Source organism: Gorilla gorilla, chromosome 4 (assembly GCF_029281585.2).
Source record: "Gorilla gorilla gorilla isolate KB3781 chromosome 4, NHGRI_mGorGor1-v2.1_pri, whole genome shotgun sequence".
NCBI classification, from domain to species: domain Eukaryota; kingdom Metazoa; phylum Chordata; class Mammalia; order Primates; family Hominidae; genus Gorilla; species Gorilla gorilla.
Genome location: NC_073228.2, coordinates 97,732,003 through 97,749,166, shown reverse-complemented (window position 1 = coordinate 97,749,166; position 17,164 = coordinate 97,732,003). Strand labels below are relative to the sequence as shown.

Sequence of the window (17,164 nt, the reverse complement as noted above, 5' to 3'; positions counted from 1 at the left end):
GCTTTTGCCCAGGCTTGAGCTGAAGTTTTAATGGGAAACAGTGTAACCCTGGAGGCAAGACCTTGTGGCAACAGTGAGAGTAGTATGTGAGATAAGAGTTAAAACCAAACAAAACATTTCTATAACAGCTGTCTATATTTTATAGGCAATCGAAGTAACAAAAATGCATACATTTTTTATTGTCTAGGAGAAGGTTGATTAGAGAAGCCAGCCAAGGTTGAAAGTCAGAGACCCACAGCAAGGCAGGCTGTCTACTGCACCTCAAGGATAAATTTACGGCCTGGCATGGTGGCTCATGCCTGTAATCCCAGCACTTTGGGAGGTTGAGATGGGTGGATCGCCTGAGCTCAGGAGTTCGAGACCAGCCTGGCCAACATGGAGAAACCCTGTCTCTACTAAAAATACAAAAATTAGCCAGGTGCATGCCTGTAGTCCCAACTGCTTGGGAGGCTGAGGCAGGAGGATTGCTTGGACCTCGGAGGTTGAGGCTGCAGTGAGCTAAGATCACACCATTGCACTCCAGCCTGGGTGACAAAGCAAGACCCTATCTTAAAGGAAAAAAAAGGAATAAGTTTACTTCCCAAAGTTATTTCCCTGGGCTCAAACGATTCTCTCACCTCAGCCTCCAAGTAGTTGGGACTACAGGTGCATGCCATCGCGCCTGGCTAATTTTTTTGTATTTTTGGTAGAGAGGGCATTTTGCGACGTTGCCCAGCCTGGCCTCCAACTCCTGAGTTCAGGAGATTCACCCCACCTCAGCCTCTCAAAGTGCTGAGATAAAAGGCCCCGCACCCGGCTTCCCTGAGTCTTAAACTGCCCCAAGTTCCACTGCGCCCCCACTACGCCCTCTTGTACCACCCCCACGCTTCGCCAGATGAGAATTACTTGGCAGAAAAGGAGCTAGAGGAAAGGATACGTTGTGCCAGAAGCCACAAATGACGCAAAGTGTCCGCTGCTGATTTTGTGTCTTTCTTTTAGCCTATTATCTCTGGTCAAACTTGACTTCTTGCCTTTACAGTCTCAATACAATCTCAACTTTAAAGCGCTTGCAACTGTGTTAGCAATGGAAAGAGAACTTCCTTGTATGCAGGTAATTCAACAAGGCATTGTAACATGTTTTCTGAGCTGCACTTGGCATTTTCCTTACACAATCTCCGTGCACACCCCACCACGCCCCATTCACTACTCCCAGTGTGGCCGGCTCGTACTTGTCCCTTCTAACTGGGAGGATTTCCAATAGAAGCCCTTCTTTGTGCAAATATTAGTAACTGTATATTTCATTTTTTCAAAAAGGATATTGTTCTTAGAAGCTCTAGAATTCATTTTTAAATGAATTTTAGTAGTTATATTTTATTTCTTTTTAGAAGGCACATTATTTTTCAGTGTTCTGATATTTCTCTGATTCTTTATAGCTTTCTAAAAATAACTGCTGGTAAGCTCGTAAGTTCATTAGTTAATCCCAATGGGACTCAATAACGCATATTACAGATCTCCTGATTGTTATATATTAGATTTTCTCAAGAATTCCCTTACCTGTTATTATCAACATAGCTATATTGACAGGGTCTTCATTACTTCCTAATTGCCCATACTCCTTTTTCTTGTTAAAAATCAATTTTTAAAATCAAGCCTTGTCATTTTGAAAATATCATAGACATATTATCCTGTTAATATTAATGTGTTTCATATCTTTCTAGTTTCCTGCCTCCTTTATCATAGTAATTTACAAAGTTTATTCATTACCTTTTTCTTTAAAAATGTATTCTTTTGTGGGGGGCAGGGTGAGAGGGTAGGGGCACATGTTTGGGTTTTTTCTCCCTGGAACAAAGATATAAAAGATGATCTTTCATATTCAAAGGTGAACAATTGATATTCCCTATTCTAAGCCAGACCCTAGGATGTAAATTATGTGTAGATTGTTAAAATTACAGGCATACCTTGTTTTATTGAGCTTCACGTTATCACACTTTGCAGATATTGCATTGTTTACAAATTGAAGATTTGCAGCAACCCTGTGTCAAGCAAGCCTGCTACCGCCCTTTCAAAAAAAAAATCAGCATGTGCTTACTTTGTGTCTCTATGTCACATTTTTTTCAATTCTTGCACTATTTCAGACCTTTTCTTTATTTTTATATCTGTTATGATTATGTGATCTTTGATGTTAATATTATAACTATTTTGGGGCACTAAGAATCATGCCCATAGACGATGGCAAAGTTAATTGATAACTGTAGTGTATACTCTGACTACTCGTTGGATTGGCCATTCTGCCGTCTCTTACCCTCTCCTCAGGCCTCCCTATTCCTTGAGACACAATATTGAAATTAGGCCAATTAATAACCCTACAATGGCCTCTAAGTGTTCAAGTGAAAGGAAGAGTCTCACATCTCTCACTTTCCATCTAAAGATCAAAATGATTAAGCTTAGTGAGGAAGGCGTGTCAAAAGCCAAGACAGGCTGAAAGCTAGGCCTCTTGCAAAACAGTTAGCCAAGTTGTGCATGCAATGAAAAAGTATTTGAAGGAAATTAAAAGTGCTACTCCAGTGAACACATGAATGATAAGAAAGCAAAACAATCTTATTGCTGATCTGCAGAAAGTTTGAGTAGTCTGGATAGAAGATCAAACAAGCCATAACATTCCGTTAGGCCAGAGCTTAATCCAGACCAAGACCCTAACTTTCTTCAATTCTGTGAAGGCTGAGAGAGATTAAGAAGCTGCAGAAGAAAAGTTGGAAACTTTAGAAGAGGTTGGTTCATGAGATTTAAGGAAAGAAGCCATCTCCAGAACATAAAAGCGCAAGGTGAAGCAGCAAGTACTGCTGTATAAGATATAGCAAGTTATCCAGAAGATCTAGCTAAGACCATTGATGAAGGTGGCTACACTAAACAACAGATTTTCAATGTAGATAAAACAGTCATCTATTGGAAGAAGATATGGCATCTTCTTCCTTCTCCTTCTAGGACTTTCACAGCTAGAGAGGATAAGTCAATGCCTGGCTTCAAAGCTTCAAAGGACAGGGTAACTCTCTTGTTAGGGGCTAATGAAGCTGATGACTTTAAGTTGAAGCCAATACTCATTTACCACTTTAAAAATCCTAGGGCCTTAAAAATTATGCTGCATCGGCTGGGCACTGTGGCTCACGCCTGTAATCCCAGCACTTTGGGAGGCCGAGATGGGAGGATCATGAAGTCAAGAGATCGAGACCATCTTGGTCAACATGGTGAAACCCCATCTCTGCTAAAAATACAAAAATTAGCCGGGCGTGGTGGCACGTGCCTGTGGTCCCAGCTGCCCAGGAGGCTGAGGCAGGAGAATCACTTGAACCTGGGAGGCGGAGGTTGCAGTGAGCCAAGATCACACCAGCCTGGGTGACAGAGCAAGACTCCATCTCAAAAAAAAAAAAAATTATGCTACATCTACTGTGCCTGCACTCTATGAGTGGAACAACAGAGTCTGAATGACAGCACATTTGTTTACAGCATAGGTTAGTGAATATTGTAAGCCCACTGTTGAGACCTACTGCTCAGAAAAAAAAAGAATCCTTTCAAAATATTATCACTCCTTGACAGTACACTTGGTTACCCAAGAGTTCTGATGGAGATGTATAAGAAAATTCATGTTGTTTTCATTCCTGCTAACACAACATTCATTCTGCAACCCATGGACCAAGGAGTAGTTTTAACTTTCAAGTCTCATTATTTAAGAAATACATTTTGTGGCCGGGCATGGTGGCTCATGCCTGTAATCCCACGACTTTGGGAAGCCAAGGCGGGCAGATCACGAGGTCAGGAGTTCAAGACCAGCCTGATCAACATGGTGAAACCCTGTCTCTAAAAACACAAAAATTAGCTGGGCGTGGTGGTGCATACCTGTAATCCTAGCTACTCAGGAAGCTGAGGCAGGAGAATGGCTTGAACCTGGGAGGTGGAGGTTGCAGTGAGCCAAGATCATGCCACTGCACTCCAGCAGTAGGTGACAGAGTGAGACTCCATCTCAAAAAAAAAAAAAAAACACACACACACACATTTTGTAAGGCTGTAGGTGCCAGAGATAGTGATTCCTCTGTTGGATCTGGGTACAGTCAATTGAGAGCCTTCTGGAAAAGATTCACCATTCTAGCTTCTATTAAGAACATTTGTGATTCATGGGAGGAGTTCAGAATATCAATAACAAGAGTTTGGAAGAAGTTGATTCCAGCACTCATGGATGAACGTCTTTGAGGGATTCAAGATTCAGTAAAGGAAGTAAACTGCAGATGTGGTAGAAATAGCAAAAGAACCAGAATTAGAAGTGGAGTCTGAAGATGTGGCTGAATTGCTGCAATCTCATGATCAAACATTAAGAGATGAGGAGTTATTTCTTATGGATGAGCAAAGAATGTGGTTTCTTGAGATGGAATGTATTCCTGGTGAAGGTGCTGTAAACATTGTTGAAATGACAACAAAGAATTTTGAATATTGCATAAACTTAGTTGATAAAACAGTGGCAAGGTTTGAAAGGATTGACTAATTTTGAAAGAAGTTCTACTGTGGGTAAAATGCTGTCAAACAACATTACATGCTACAGAGAAATCTTTCAGGAAAGGAAGGGTCAATCAATGCAGCAAACTACATCATTGTCTTATTTTAAGAAATTACCACAACCACCTTAATCTTTAGCAATCATCACTCTGATCAGTCAGCAGCCATCAACATGGAGGCAAGACCCTCCACCAGCAAAATAGTTGCAACTTGCTAAAAACTCAGATGATTATTAGCATTTTTAGCAATAAAGCATGTTTTAATTAAGGTACTTACAATGTCTTTTTAGACATAATGCTTTTGCACACTTAGTAGACTGGAGCATAGTGTAAACATAACTTTTATATCCACTGTGAAACCAAAAAAATGTGTGATTCACCTAATTACACTGTTCACTTCATTGGGGTGGTCTGTAACCAAACCCACGATATCTTCAAGGTATGCCTGTATTCCATGACCTTTTGGTCTAGGACCATGTAAGATAAAGTGACTAACAATAATTATAAGAGTGAATGGCAGATGAAGAAATTCTTTTAAATTATCTTTTTGGTGATAAGTTACTCTACAACTCAGATTGTTCTTCAGTCTTTTTACTGTTTACCAGTAAACCTTATCTCTGGAAAATCTGATTAGTATGTGTGTATGCATGTGTGTGTGTGATATCACTTGAAGAATGATTATTTGCTTTACCAGAAAATTATTCACTTTATTAAGGGATTCATTGAAAAGGTAAATAACCCATGTCTTCATTTAAAAATAGATTTCATTAACAGAAATTATATTCCCATATAACTTAAGACATCTACTGCATAAAATGACATATAGCTTCAAAATAATATACATCTGCCAAAGTAAACATCAGGATTTTGGCTGCTAACTCAGTAGCATACTTTGATTACTTTTTGCCCCTGCCCCCACAAAAATACTTCTAAACACTAAGATCAAGTAAAGAGGAGTGTGGGCAGGGTTGATGTATAAGAAACACTTGAATCAGAGTCATTCACAGGCAGAAGTAAGGGGAATAGATAAGACAGAAGATGCAGTAATGTTTTCATCTCTCTTATCCTATTCTTTGCTATTCCACCCTCAGTGCTGTTTTTAACCATTTTTTCTAAATGCTATTACATGAATGTAGCCTCCCTCTCTGTCAGTTCTATTACAAGGCACTTTTTCTTAAATATGTAGTCTTTTGGGAAAACAAATGACACACTTTAGCAATTTGATCTTTCTCATATGATTTATAGTCTCATTCTTGATTCTTAGAGTTTCTAATCTTTTTCACCACTTTTGCTATTTTCACTCCTTTAAAATTTGCTACAGTTCATTTTTTAAAACAAGTGATAAGTCAAGGATATTCAGGGTAGTATTTTCATTGGACGATCCCCTGCCTTTTAGTCACTTCACAATGAATAACATCATTGACAAATGGCATTTGTGGAAGAAACATAAGAAAAATGAAAAATAGGTATTTTCTGCTCTGTACAAGGATAAAAGAGATAGCTAGAGTAGGGTTCAGATTATTGGAAGAATTAATCTCTAATATAGTAAGAAAGAATTAACTATTCATTTTTATTTAAGCTGACCTTTGATTACCTATTATTATAACAAATATTATGACATGCTTTTACTGTCCTGAAATAAATTCTACAGATAACATAATCTACCTACTTACGAGATTGTTAAATCTTTGTAATGCTCTAGTTAACATGTAGAAGGAATAAAAGTAATTCATAATAAAATAATATGGATTTCAATATTTAAAGTGCTCAGGCAAACCTACATGAGAAGACATAATAAAGTAGTCAGATACTTGGTCCTATGCATGGAATCATCATGAATTTGACAGCTACAGATGCGGGCTGATACAGGTATGCTTATTGGCAGCTCAAGTACCATGGGCATGGTGCCATCAGTTATATTTTTTTCATAGGGTAAACCACTCTTGGTAAGACTCTGAAAAACATAAAATGCATGACCCTTTCGATTTACATGGTAGTTGTATTCCTGGAAAATTCAGTATATATTAAAATCATGCAAAAAGTATTTTAAGATTATCTGTAAAACATATTTAAATTCTAATCCATAGAATTATAAACAGGTTTTCAACTACATGAATAGCTGCTGAACATTTGAAAATCATGTGGGATGCAGAACAATTCTGTACTGCCTTGCAAATTACAGGATATCCACTATCCCTGACCTTCTCCCAATAAATACCAATAACACCTTCCAATCATCTTGACCACCGAAAATATCCCTGCAAATTTCCAAAATGCCTCCAGAGGCCATTATCATCTCCATTAAGAACCACTGATTGAAACTGAGCAAAGGTATTTTTTTGTAATGAAGTGCTGTGATCCTTTACATTTTACTTTTATACTGAATTGATGTTATAGACTAGGAAACTGAATTCACTCCAAAGGTGAATTATCCAGTTAGACCAAGCCTGCCACTCCTAAATGATACCAAAATCATTCCTTGAGAACTTGGCAGATATTTAATGTGGAAAAACATTTTACTCCTTATATTTTGTGAAACTCTCTAAATTAGGAAAATTATCGGTTTGAAAAGTAGAGACTTTTGATAAGGGTAAAGTGGTGGTAGTGAAAAGACTAGACCTTAACCATAAAACCATGTTTTTCTCCTTCAAATAACAAGGTTAGTGCTAAATAAACTAGTTTCCCTGTGATTTCTACATGCATTTTATTAATAAATGGCTGCTTTTTTGATTGACCTAAACTTCTACCTTTTATATCCTTTTATGAACAAATAATGTAATGGTCTAGTGTTTCTGTACTGATGTAATAAAAAGCATCCCACTCAATGTCCCCTAAAGTGATGTATTTTTTAAGTACTAGAAACCTGCTCTCAAAAGTTTCCATTCACTGAACATTGTCATGGATAGAGTTTCATATTCATCTGTAAATATTTTCACTGAACTTTGGACCTAAATTTTTGAAAATGGTCTCCAAACATGAAATTCTTGAAATGTATATATGCAGTCCCAGTTAGACATGTAATTATTCAACTTCCGAATGGTATTCTAAAAATCATTTAAAATCTACTTCCCAAAATTTAGAAAAGACATTTTTATATTACATATTCATGTTATCATTCCTTAGTTTAGGGAGAATTCTCTCCCTTCCACCCCATTCTCTGTAATTCAGTTGCTGACCTACCTTATTACCTTTACTCCTAGCAATTTCCCTTCGTCTAACAGAAGCACACATTCTCATTATTTATACTCTTAAATTACAAGAGTAAATGTTGAGAGCCAGTACAAGTATTCATTTATCTCAGGGACTCTGGTCTTTTCAGTCCAGGACTAATCAAGCAGAGAGTCATCAAAAGCTAAAACTAAAAAGCTTTTGTAGTGATTTTATCACCAGGGAAATCTGTTCATCCTTCAGAAGGATTGTTACCAGTAAAGAAGAAATAAAGGAGTTAAAATTGCTTCAGACCGTTGACTCCTTAGGTCCCTCTAGATTCATAGATTGAATTGGTTTCAAGGGGTGGGAGGAATTATGAGGGGAATTCCCTGAGAAAGCTTACAAATTGATCATAGCCTTAGTAACACTAGTAGGTGTAAGTGTGATCACTATGGAGGAAATGCCAAATGTGGCTGTAAGCTTGGGAAATGGTTACGAAAAGAGACAATTAACACCTTTTTTTTTTTTTTGGCTTATTGTATTTGGGGGTGGGTGTTGCCATGTAGTATGCATCTGAGAATGGTCTTTCAAAATGAATTACAATTGATTTTAAAATGTCCTACCATTATAAGTGCAACTGTGTAGTTATTACTGAAGTGAAACTAGGGTTACAAACACTATAGAATAAGGACACACATTTGATAACCCTATCCAGAAACTGGTCCTCCTAGATCTACCCACAAATATCATTTAAAGCAGGTATGTCTGAGCATATGTAGAACTGCTCACTTAGGTTTGGAAAATAGGTTTGGAAATTCAAAAGAATCCTTTAAGATTGTCATTTGAATAAATCAGTAAAAATATAATAATATCTAGATGTTATGTATTATAACACCTATTGATGCAAGCAGGCATATATATAATTTTCCCCCAAGAATTCTATGAAGAATTGTCAAAATCCACCTAGCACTTTAGGATTTAACAAGATAAACCTACACTCATCCCTCCTTCCTACTAAGTAACAATGAATTTTGCCCAAAATGAGTAAGCAAATAAAATGACCTCATTTTTAGTCTGAGTTGGGGGATATGACTTTAATACTGGGTCTTAGTTTCAAATTCAGGTTCATGAGGCCAGTCTGCAGAGGAAAGGAGGATAGAGAGAATCCTTGGGAGGGCACTGATAAGGAGAGAGGGGTTCTCTAGTAGGGCCAGCTCCCACAGCTAAGTCAGGCACAGACTGTAGCTTTCTGCTCTCTGGCCGACAGCAGCCATAGCATCCTTATTGTTGTAACTCCTAGATTGTGATACTGTCACAAAACTGTTGCTAGGCAACAAATGTGGTTACCAGGTCTCAGCGAATAGCTGAAGGGGAAAGCAAAGTGTTGCACCATTGTAGAGTAACCATAGCAATGACCTACTATTACAGACTAAAGAATTATCATTAACAATGTTAAAGTATCAGACTGAGGCCCTGAATCCGGAGACTTCCAAGCGGTATCTCTCTGCATAATTGAGTGATCTAGGAAGAGATTTCAAACTGTTTAAAAGCTATTCACTCATTATTTCTGTGGAAGTCTGTAATTATTTTAATTTTTAATTTTAAAAAGTACTCATTTATGAAGCCACTGGTAAAATGCTACATAAGCCATCACAGGGAGTCAAAAATAACTAAATGTATTTCCTCATCTGTTCTTATGCTTGCATCCGTGTTATCCGCTGCCTGTGTTAAACTGAAGGTCGATTTGATTTGAAAACATGCTGTACGTTAGTATTACATCGAAACCACAGAGAGAAGCTGTAGTAAAATAAAGTAACCCCATAAATTGACAACTAACCTGCATTTTCTAAGTTGAATTCCTCCTGACAAAATGGGAGGCCTAGATGCTCTTTTAGTAGTCACGGCTTTGAAACCTTTTTTTTAGCTGTTCTAAATTTGCCCCTTAAAATCTGTAAAAATGTCGCCCGCCAGGACATTTCAAGGCGTAATCCCTTTTGAATGCGGTCCTTCATTAAGCGTCCCGTATGATTTGGTCTCAGTGACCTAGCTGAGGTAATCGTGTCTAACAGCACAGCTTCCGGGAGACGCAAGAAAAATCATTCCCCCTTCCCCTCCACACCACCCCCTTGGGAAGCAAGGAAACAGGCGCTGTGCGATCCCGCACGCAGGGGAAACCAATCCCCGCGCGCGCCGAGTCTCGGGAGTGGGTGGTTTCCCGGAGGGAGAGGGAGTGGCCCTTCCCGCCCAGCGCTTCCATTGGCCCGGAGAGGCGGAGGCCTCGGGCGGCTAGCCGCGCCTCGGGCGACCCCGGGACAGATCCGGGCCGCGTCCCCGCGTTGGGAGAGGGATGGGGACTGAGGCCGGAGACGCCTAGACGCCGCGGATAGCGAAGTCTGAGTTCCTCTGAGCCAGGGGGCAAGTGACCCCGCAGCCCTAGTTATGCCCTGGGAGTCGGCTGGCCCGCGCCCTCGAGGGGGCGGGGGTCCTGGCTGAGGGGCGGGGCGCGGGCGGCTGAGGCGGGGCGCGGGCGGGAGGGGCGCAGGCGGGAGGGGCGGGAAGGGGCGGGACCGGGTGGTCGGGAGCCGGGGCTCGGCCTGGCCCTCGCCGCCTTCACCGCGCCCGGCCCCGCGTGGCCACCTGGTAACCGAATGTGTGGTTCTTTGCAGGCACCGACCGTCACGAGCTAACTTCCTGGAAGAGCTTTCCGTCTATTTTCAAATTCTTTACCGAAGCCTCAGAGGCCAAGACCAGCTCCCTGAAGCCGGCTGTGACGCGCCGCTCGCACCGCATCAAGCACGAAGAGCTGTAAGAGGAGCGAGCGCGACGGGGGAGGCCGCCCTGGCGCACGCACCCGCACGCCTCCTCACTGCTTGTGTCGTCGAGCGGACTCCCAGCCCCTCATTAGATTGTTTTCTTCCCAGAGCACAGGGTCGTGATATATACATCTAAATAGCGTTTTGCATTATTTCTAGATGAGTGCAACTGTCAAAGCAATATGGGTTCACTGGTCGTGCTTCCTGCGGGCTGAGCGCGCGCTGAGCGCTGCCAGTCAGCGCTCACATTAAGGCTGACAGCGCCCTGCCCCGCGCGGCCGGCGAGGCTCTAATTGCCCTGACGAAGACCGCGCGGGCGCTGCGGGTCCGGCGGCGTCGGCGCGGTCCTAGCGCCCGCCGTAGCCGAGCCGCTGCTGCTTCCCCCTCCTTAATCATGTCCATCTTTCCCCGCTCTCAACTGGAGCAAACTTCTATTCCAGACTTCAGATTTCCATTTTCACTAGGTTTTTCCCTGAGGGCATCTTATTACCCACCTCTTTTTTTTTTTTTTTTTTTTTTAGGAAGTTCCACACACACTCCAAAGCCGATTTCAAATTCAGAACCTGAATGCCATGATGTACCATGTAGTTTGGGGAGTGCAAATTGTTCTCTCCCTGTTTTCATTTCGGGACCAGAAAAAAAACAACTCTGCATAAAAATCTATAAAGTACTGAATCCGCATTACTGCTGAAAATCCTTTTGCCAGCTAATTGTGAGAGTTTACACAAGTCTCTGATTTCAGAAGAGACTGTTAAAACCAAAACAATGATGGGCAGCTCTTTTAAGTGTAGGTGTGAAAGGTCCCATTTTCAATGGAATTTCCAACTGTTATCACTGGGATTGACTTTACTTTTTAAACACATAATGTGTACTGAGTGGCATTGTAATTTAGATATAACACACTTAAGTTTTGCTTTTTAAATCTCTCTGTGGAGAAAGATTGTTGTTGTTAATCCTTTCCAGAATGATCTATTCTGAGCTTTCCTGGAGTTAGGCCCTTCTAGGGAGAGAATTTTTTTATTGTCATCAGGAAACGAAACCTTTGTGCTCTGCAGCCTTTTTCTTCTGAAAGGCTAAGTGGGGCTAAAATTATCCTTTTAGTTTTCTGCTTTAACAAGAAGAGAAGGACTTGGTGTGAAAGAATTTCTTCTCTCAGTCCAATGGTATAATTTTTAGCACTCCGCTTCCTCTGTAGGGTTTAGCCCTACAGTTTGAACAATTAAGTATTTTAATCCAGCTAAGATGTGGCCAACACTGTGAAATACAGGAGATGTTAAGGTTTTGCTGACTTTTAGATTAAAATCTTAAAATTTCACATTATATTTTAATTACTTGACAAGTTTAATTACCTAAAGATTGTTTCTAATAGATGAGAACATGAATTTAATAGTTTTCATCCTTTTTTCAAGTGTGTGCAACAATTAATATGCCTGCCTTATTTGAGGACATGATAAAATGTACCCAAAATGACTTCGAACTGTCTAATGCCTCAGAAAAGTAACTTAAAATCAACCACTTCGTGCTTAAATGTTTTTATATTATGAACCGATTTCAACAAGTTTTAAAGCTGTTAATATCTCATTGCTGTGTTTGACACACAAGTACATTCATTGGTTCTATAGTCTTAATGATGACAAATTAAAGATGTTTTTTCAGTGCTCAGGTATGCATATATTTTCATGTTACTTAAGCAAAATCAACTATATAGGAGGAAAAATCAAAATGGCATTTTATTCAGCTACCAGATGGCTTAAAATGAGTAAACCCCAACAACATCAAGCACATTTGTCTGTGATATTGACCCTTTTTATCCAATCATTACTATTTTAGAAGTAGTGGTGAACTGTGTAAAATAATGGTATCTTCAGCAGTGTTCCGGAATCTTAGTTGAGGGACAGACATTCCTTCCAGTGAGAGATTCAGGAATTGATGTGAATTGAATGTATTTTTCAAGGTATTATAAATTGTGTCGTGTTTTCAGTATATGAAAATGTTGACAGGAAACAATTTTATAGCATTTATAAAAAACCAACACTTGTGCAATGCTAAATTGGCGAAGCTTCTGCACCTGAATTAGAGCACAATAAATATGCTGTTTATAAACCAAATCACTGCTATTCCTTCTCTCAAATCATCTCTCCTCTTTTTAAACCTTTACTTATAGCTAGAATAAATCACTATTTAATTGCCTCTAATACTTTAAAACTACTGGATGGTTAGGCCTTGTTTAACTATTTATGGAGAGCTATTTGCAAACTTAAGTTGTGTAAATGTAATTTCTACTTGTGAATCTGAGCTGTAGCAGCCCAGAGGGAGCTAGGCAAACTATTCCAGACCACCAACTGATAAGTGATCAGATTCTTTGTAATGTAGGATTTTTTAACCTGTTGATTATGGGTTTGTTGATATAAATGTAATAATGTTCACCTCGATTTTCCTGAAGTAACAACCAGCAGTTGGCAGTAGCCCACCTGCATGAGGGCGGCCAGTGTTAACAATATTTTTGTTCTGATCTTCTTCTTCCCCATTTTTGTTTCCTCAAACAGGTTTTTAGGAGAGTGGAGATTTAAAGTCAGGATGTGGCCTTTTTATTTTAATTATATACTTAATTCTTAGAACAAGTAGAATGGGAAAGGAGTGACTGATAAATCTAAGATTCAAAATAGTCCTGTCGAAACTTAAAGGCCAGAATTTGCTTTGGAGCTTTCTGTAGGTACTAGCCATCCCGTCATTAAATGTTTTCATGGATATTTGAAAAGAAGACCATGTACCTTTAATAACTGTTCTTTTCTCGAGTTTCTGCCTTGTGCTTTGACCTGGATTGCATTATTATTGTTTATGCGAAGTAAAAAAAAAAGGAAAGCACAAGCTTTTCCTGTATGTTATATTTCCATTTCCATTTTAAAATAAAAACAATTTTCCCAACAACAGCGGTGTTGTTATTCTTGCTCAGAAGAATTCTTGCTTATTCACCAATTGCATAGAGATTTTTTAAAGCAAAAACATAAAAGGAAGGATGAGACAGCATCCATCAATATTTTAAACCTTCTGGCTACTTTTTATTTCTGTTAGTATTGCTGTAAGGTAATATCCTAACTTTAGTTGAGTCACTATTTGGCTTGCACCTTTTACACAGCTAACATTTCTAAGACAGTTGTTTTTAATATCTAAAATATCTCCTTAGCAAGGAAATCTGAACAACCTATCAATTAAATTGTTGTTTTATAAAATACACTTGAATATGCCATAAATAAATGTGTTTTCCGAGAGGAGTCTGGTGAGTTTAAGTTGCCTCCAAGTTCATGTATATAGGTTCTTGATGTACTGTGTTCGATCTGAAAATAACTTACATTTCTTTTACAGCTTTCTTAAAACCTTTAGCCCCTTTTAGAGATATGCTAACTATATTATCCGTGCTAATAAGTTAGATTTTGTTTGTTTCTCTGGATTATCTGTGGTTCAATCCAAACACGTGTGTCTCTTGTTATAATCATATTTTTTACTGTAAACTGACAGGTTCCTGTTGGTGTCTGTAATCCTAATTCATTTAAGAAAGAGTACTACTACAGAAAGTGTAAAAATTTCTCAAAAACTTTCCACATGCCTCTGTGGAGAAAAAAAAAGTCTTTAAATAAATGTGAGACACTCTCATCTTTGAAATATGGGTGGCAAAAAGGGGGATGATGGCGGTGGTTATTTTATTATTACTTATTAGTGGCCATAATAATATAAAATAAAAGACTCCAGGAGGTACTCCCTTTCAAAAATTGAATACTTTCCTTCCTTCCTTATATAGAATGACTGAGTGGGAGTCTCTTGAATTGTTCGTCTTCCTTTTATCTAATATTCTATTAATCTCCAAAAAGATCAGTTTGAGTCTGGGAAAGGGTTTTTAATCAACACTTCACAGAGCTTAAAGCTACCCTACCTAAAGCGTCAGCTTTGTTAGGCGGTTTTAGATTTAAAGCATTGCAACTGTCATGCACTGTACTAAAAGTAAAGAATGTACACCAAGTGGAAGACGGTGAAAAGAGGGGAATAGCACAAAGTCGATTAACGGAGATTCGAGAATAGAAGTAGCCATCAAAGCATTCCAGCATTTATCTCAAAATCTATGTAAGGTTTTTTTAAAAAAGCAACAATGATAGTTTTAAACCACACACTTAAAAGGGATGAATGTTGATTTAATTGATTCATTTGGATCGATGTTTTTAAAGTTTCAACACTACTGATCTTTCATGTAGTGATGTCTTTAGCAGTCAGTGGTCTGACATGAGCCTTCTCAGATTTCATCAGTGGGACTCTCCATGACGTCTAAAATTATGCAACAGCCTATGCAATAGTAACTTTAGAATTGGGAGACCTTGATGCCAAAGAGCGTGATTAGATTGAAGAACTCTTGTTAATTCCCAGCACAAAGGTTTTAGAGAAGTAATAACTGTAAAATGAACCACAAAGGTTAAAATCACCAAATATTAAATAGTTGGCTTTAATTGCTAGATGGGAGAAAGTCATCCTGAAAGTTTGACCATGAAGTGGATACCACACAGTGACCACTATTTTCCCCTGGAATATAAAAAGCTTGAAAGTGGAAATTTGACTTAGTCCATGAGGCCTTCTAAGCAACTTTTCCCAGTCCTTCGCCTTGAGATTTGTGAAAAACCTTTCACTATTATCCTTTATATTGTTGGAGTTGAGTTCTGTTTGAAACAGACATGAAGCATGTTTCTAGAAAGAAATCTAGAGAAGTCCTACATCTTTCCTTTTAGATCATTCATCTTTTTCTTCCTTGGCTATTACCTCGGGTAATATGGAGAACTGTCGTAGGTAAAATAATGTTGAACTGTACTTTGTGGCCAGCCTGCAATACCAATACAAAGAATCTGAAATGAAAAGACAACCAACACCCCAAGAATGATATGTCTCCTTTTAAAGTTTACAATTTGAATAATGAATTTGGATAGAAACTTGGCAGGAAAACAAACCATGGCACCATCACATCACCAACCATTTTCACTTTTCTGTCCAATTTCAGAGTGCATGTGTTTGTGAGTATTTCACTAGATCAGTGACAGCTCTTTATTTGCATAATTATATGCTCTGGTCTGAAGAGAAAACTAACCCCCAAATTTCATGGGTCACCAAACTGCAACAATCAATGTTTTATCACGTATGCTAAGCAAAATCTAAGAAGCTATATGAAGTTTCTTGGGGAGTTTTTACTCCTCAGAAAATTAAAGAGTTTTCTCTCCTGAATAGATTCAAAATCTTTCCAAGTTCTTTGTAACTGAATTCTGTTTGAAGGCAAAACTACAGATTAACATGTAGATCTGGATCGTAGACTCACTAGCATTACTTCAAAGTGGCTTAAGAAGAGCAGCATTTTGGGTGCACTATTAAATTCTGAGCACTGTCCTTCATGATTTGAGGGAAAAAAATCACTGGTCAAATTATGATTAGCCAAAATGAAGTTCGATTAACTACAATTGAGTATAAAGTTCATTTTCTTCTTTAGAATAACTCAAGATTTAAAAAAAGACCTACCTAATTGAAAAAAATACAAATGTCTCATACACACATATTCATCCATGAGGTACATGTGCCCATTCCTGTCCATTTCACCTGAAATACACAGACAACATATACAATATGTCTGTCTTTTCGATGCCTGTGATATAGTAGGTGTTGTGTATATGTTGGTTACCATGAATGTTTGTAAACTTGTTAAATAAATTTTTCATCTTCAATTCTGCAAGGCATTGTAATAAATATTTTAATGCTTCAAGTTCATTGAACCTGTAAATTATCTCTCTGTAATGTGCATTTGCGTGTAAGGTTGGCTTTATTTCATTAAAGAAAATTTTATTTAAATTGTTGGTATCTTTAGTTTGTAGGCAATCTGCCAAATTTGAAATACTATAAGGGATAAAGACACATGCAGAGAGAGACTTTTTATGGAGTTATTGAAATCCTGGAAAATATGCCTTTACCTAGATTATTAAGGAATATACTAGGTGCATGATTTAATTCTACAAAAGGAGTTAGATAGGAATTTCATTTCAGAGCATGTAATACAGTGCCTTTTATTTGAAGTGAGCTGTCAGTTTCTTATCAGGCAATTTACTGTCATCAACAAAAACCTCAGGAAAAAAGAAACATTTAAGGGAAAAATTTTTCAAGAATTGCAGTTTTGAAGTATTTTATTCTCCATCTGAAGAAAGATGAGAGGTCTTTAGGTCAGGCATCAGAAATTTCCTAAAATGTTCTTATTCTTTCAAGTGAAAAAGAAACCAATTCTCCCAAGTTTTTAACTAAAGTTGAACTCGAAACGAAAGACATTTACCTGCTCTTGAACCTAAAAAATGTAAACCTCTGCTTGTCACGGAACACTGCCCAGGACCACCACATCTCATGTTTGTTACTGTTCTTACTGAAATGTTCAGCTAATTATAACCCCTCTGCTACCCCTCCCCCCATCATCTACCTCCCCAGAAATTGCTGTTTGGACTGAAGATCTTGGATTCCTCTAGGTGAAAATTCCTCAAAATTGAATCTGTAAAAACAAATAAATCCAAGTTTAGCATTTTTATCAAAATGAATTTGTAAGCAAATGAGTCAAAATGTAAGGTTAGGGTTAGGAACTATGTGTCTTTGAGTTAGATTAAATACATTCTATTTTTT

The 17,164-nt window shown here is 38.5% G+C and overlaps 1 protein-coding gene and 1 pseudogene across 14 annotated transcripts in view; both read left to right on the top strand.

Annotated features, from left to right (window-relative positions):
• The window catches only part of ARB2A (ARB2 cotranscriptional regulator A), a 493,438-nt gene extending 480,027 nt beyond the window's left edge, over positions 1 to 13,411 (top strand). For all 14 annotated transcript variants that reach the window (XM_019027554.4, XM_055387115.2, XM_055387122.2 and 11 more), the window contains one exon: positions 10,337 to 13,411. In XM_019027554.4, coding sequence (XP_018883099.1) covers positions 10,337 to 10,479 — 143 coding nt within the window. In that variant the 3' untranslated portion in view covers positions 10,480 to 13,411. The remainder of the gene's footprint in view (positions 1 to 10,336) is intronic.
• LOC129533978 (tigger transposable element-derived protein 1-like) lies at positions 1,784 to 4,757 on the top strand (annotated as a pseudogene).
• Positions 13,412 to 17,164: the final 3,753 nt, after the last annotated feature.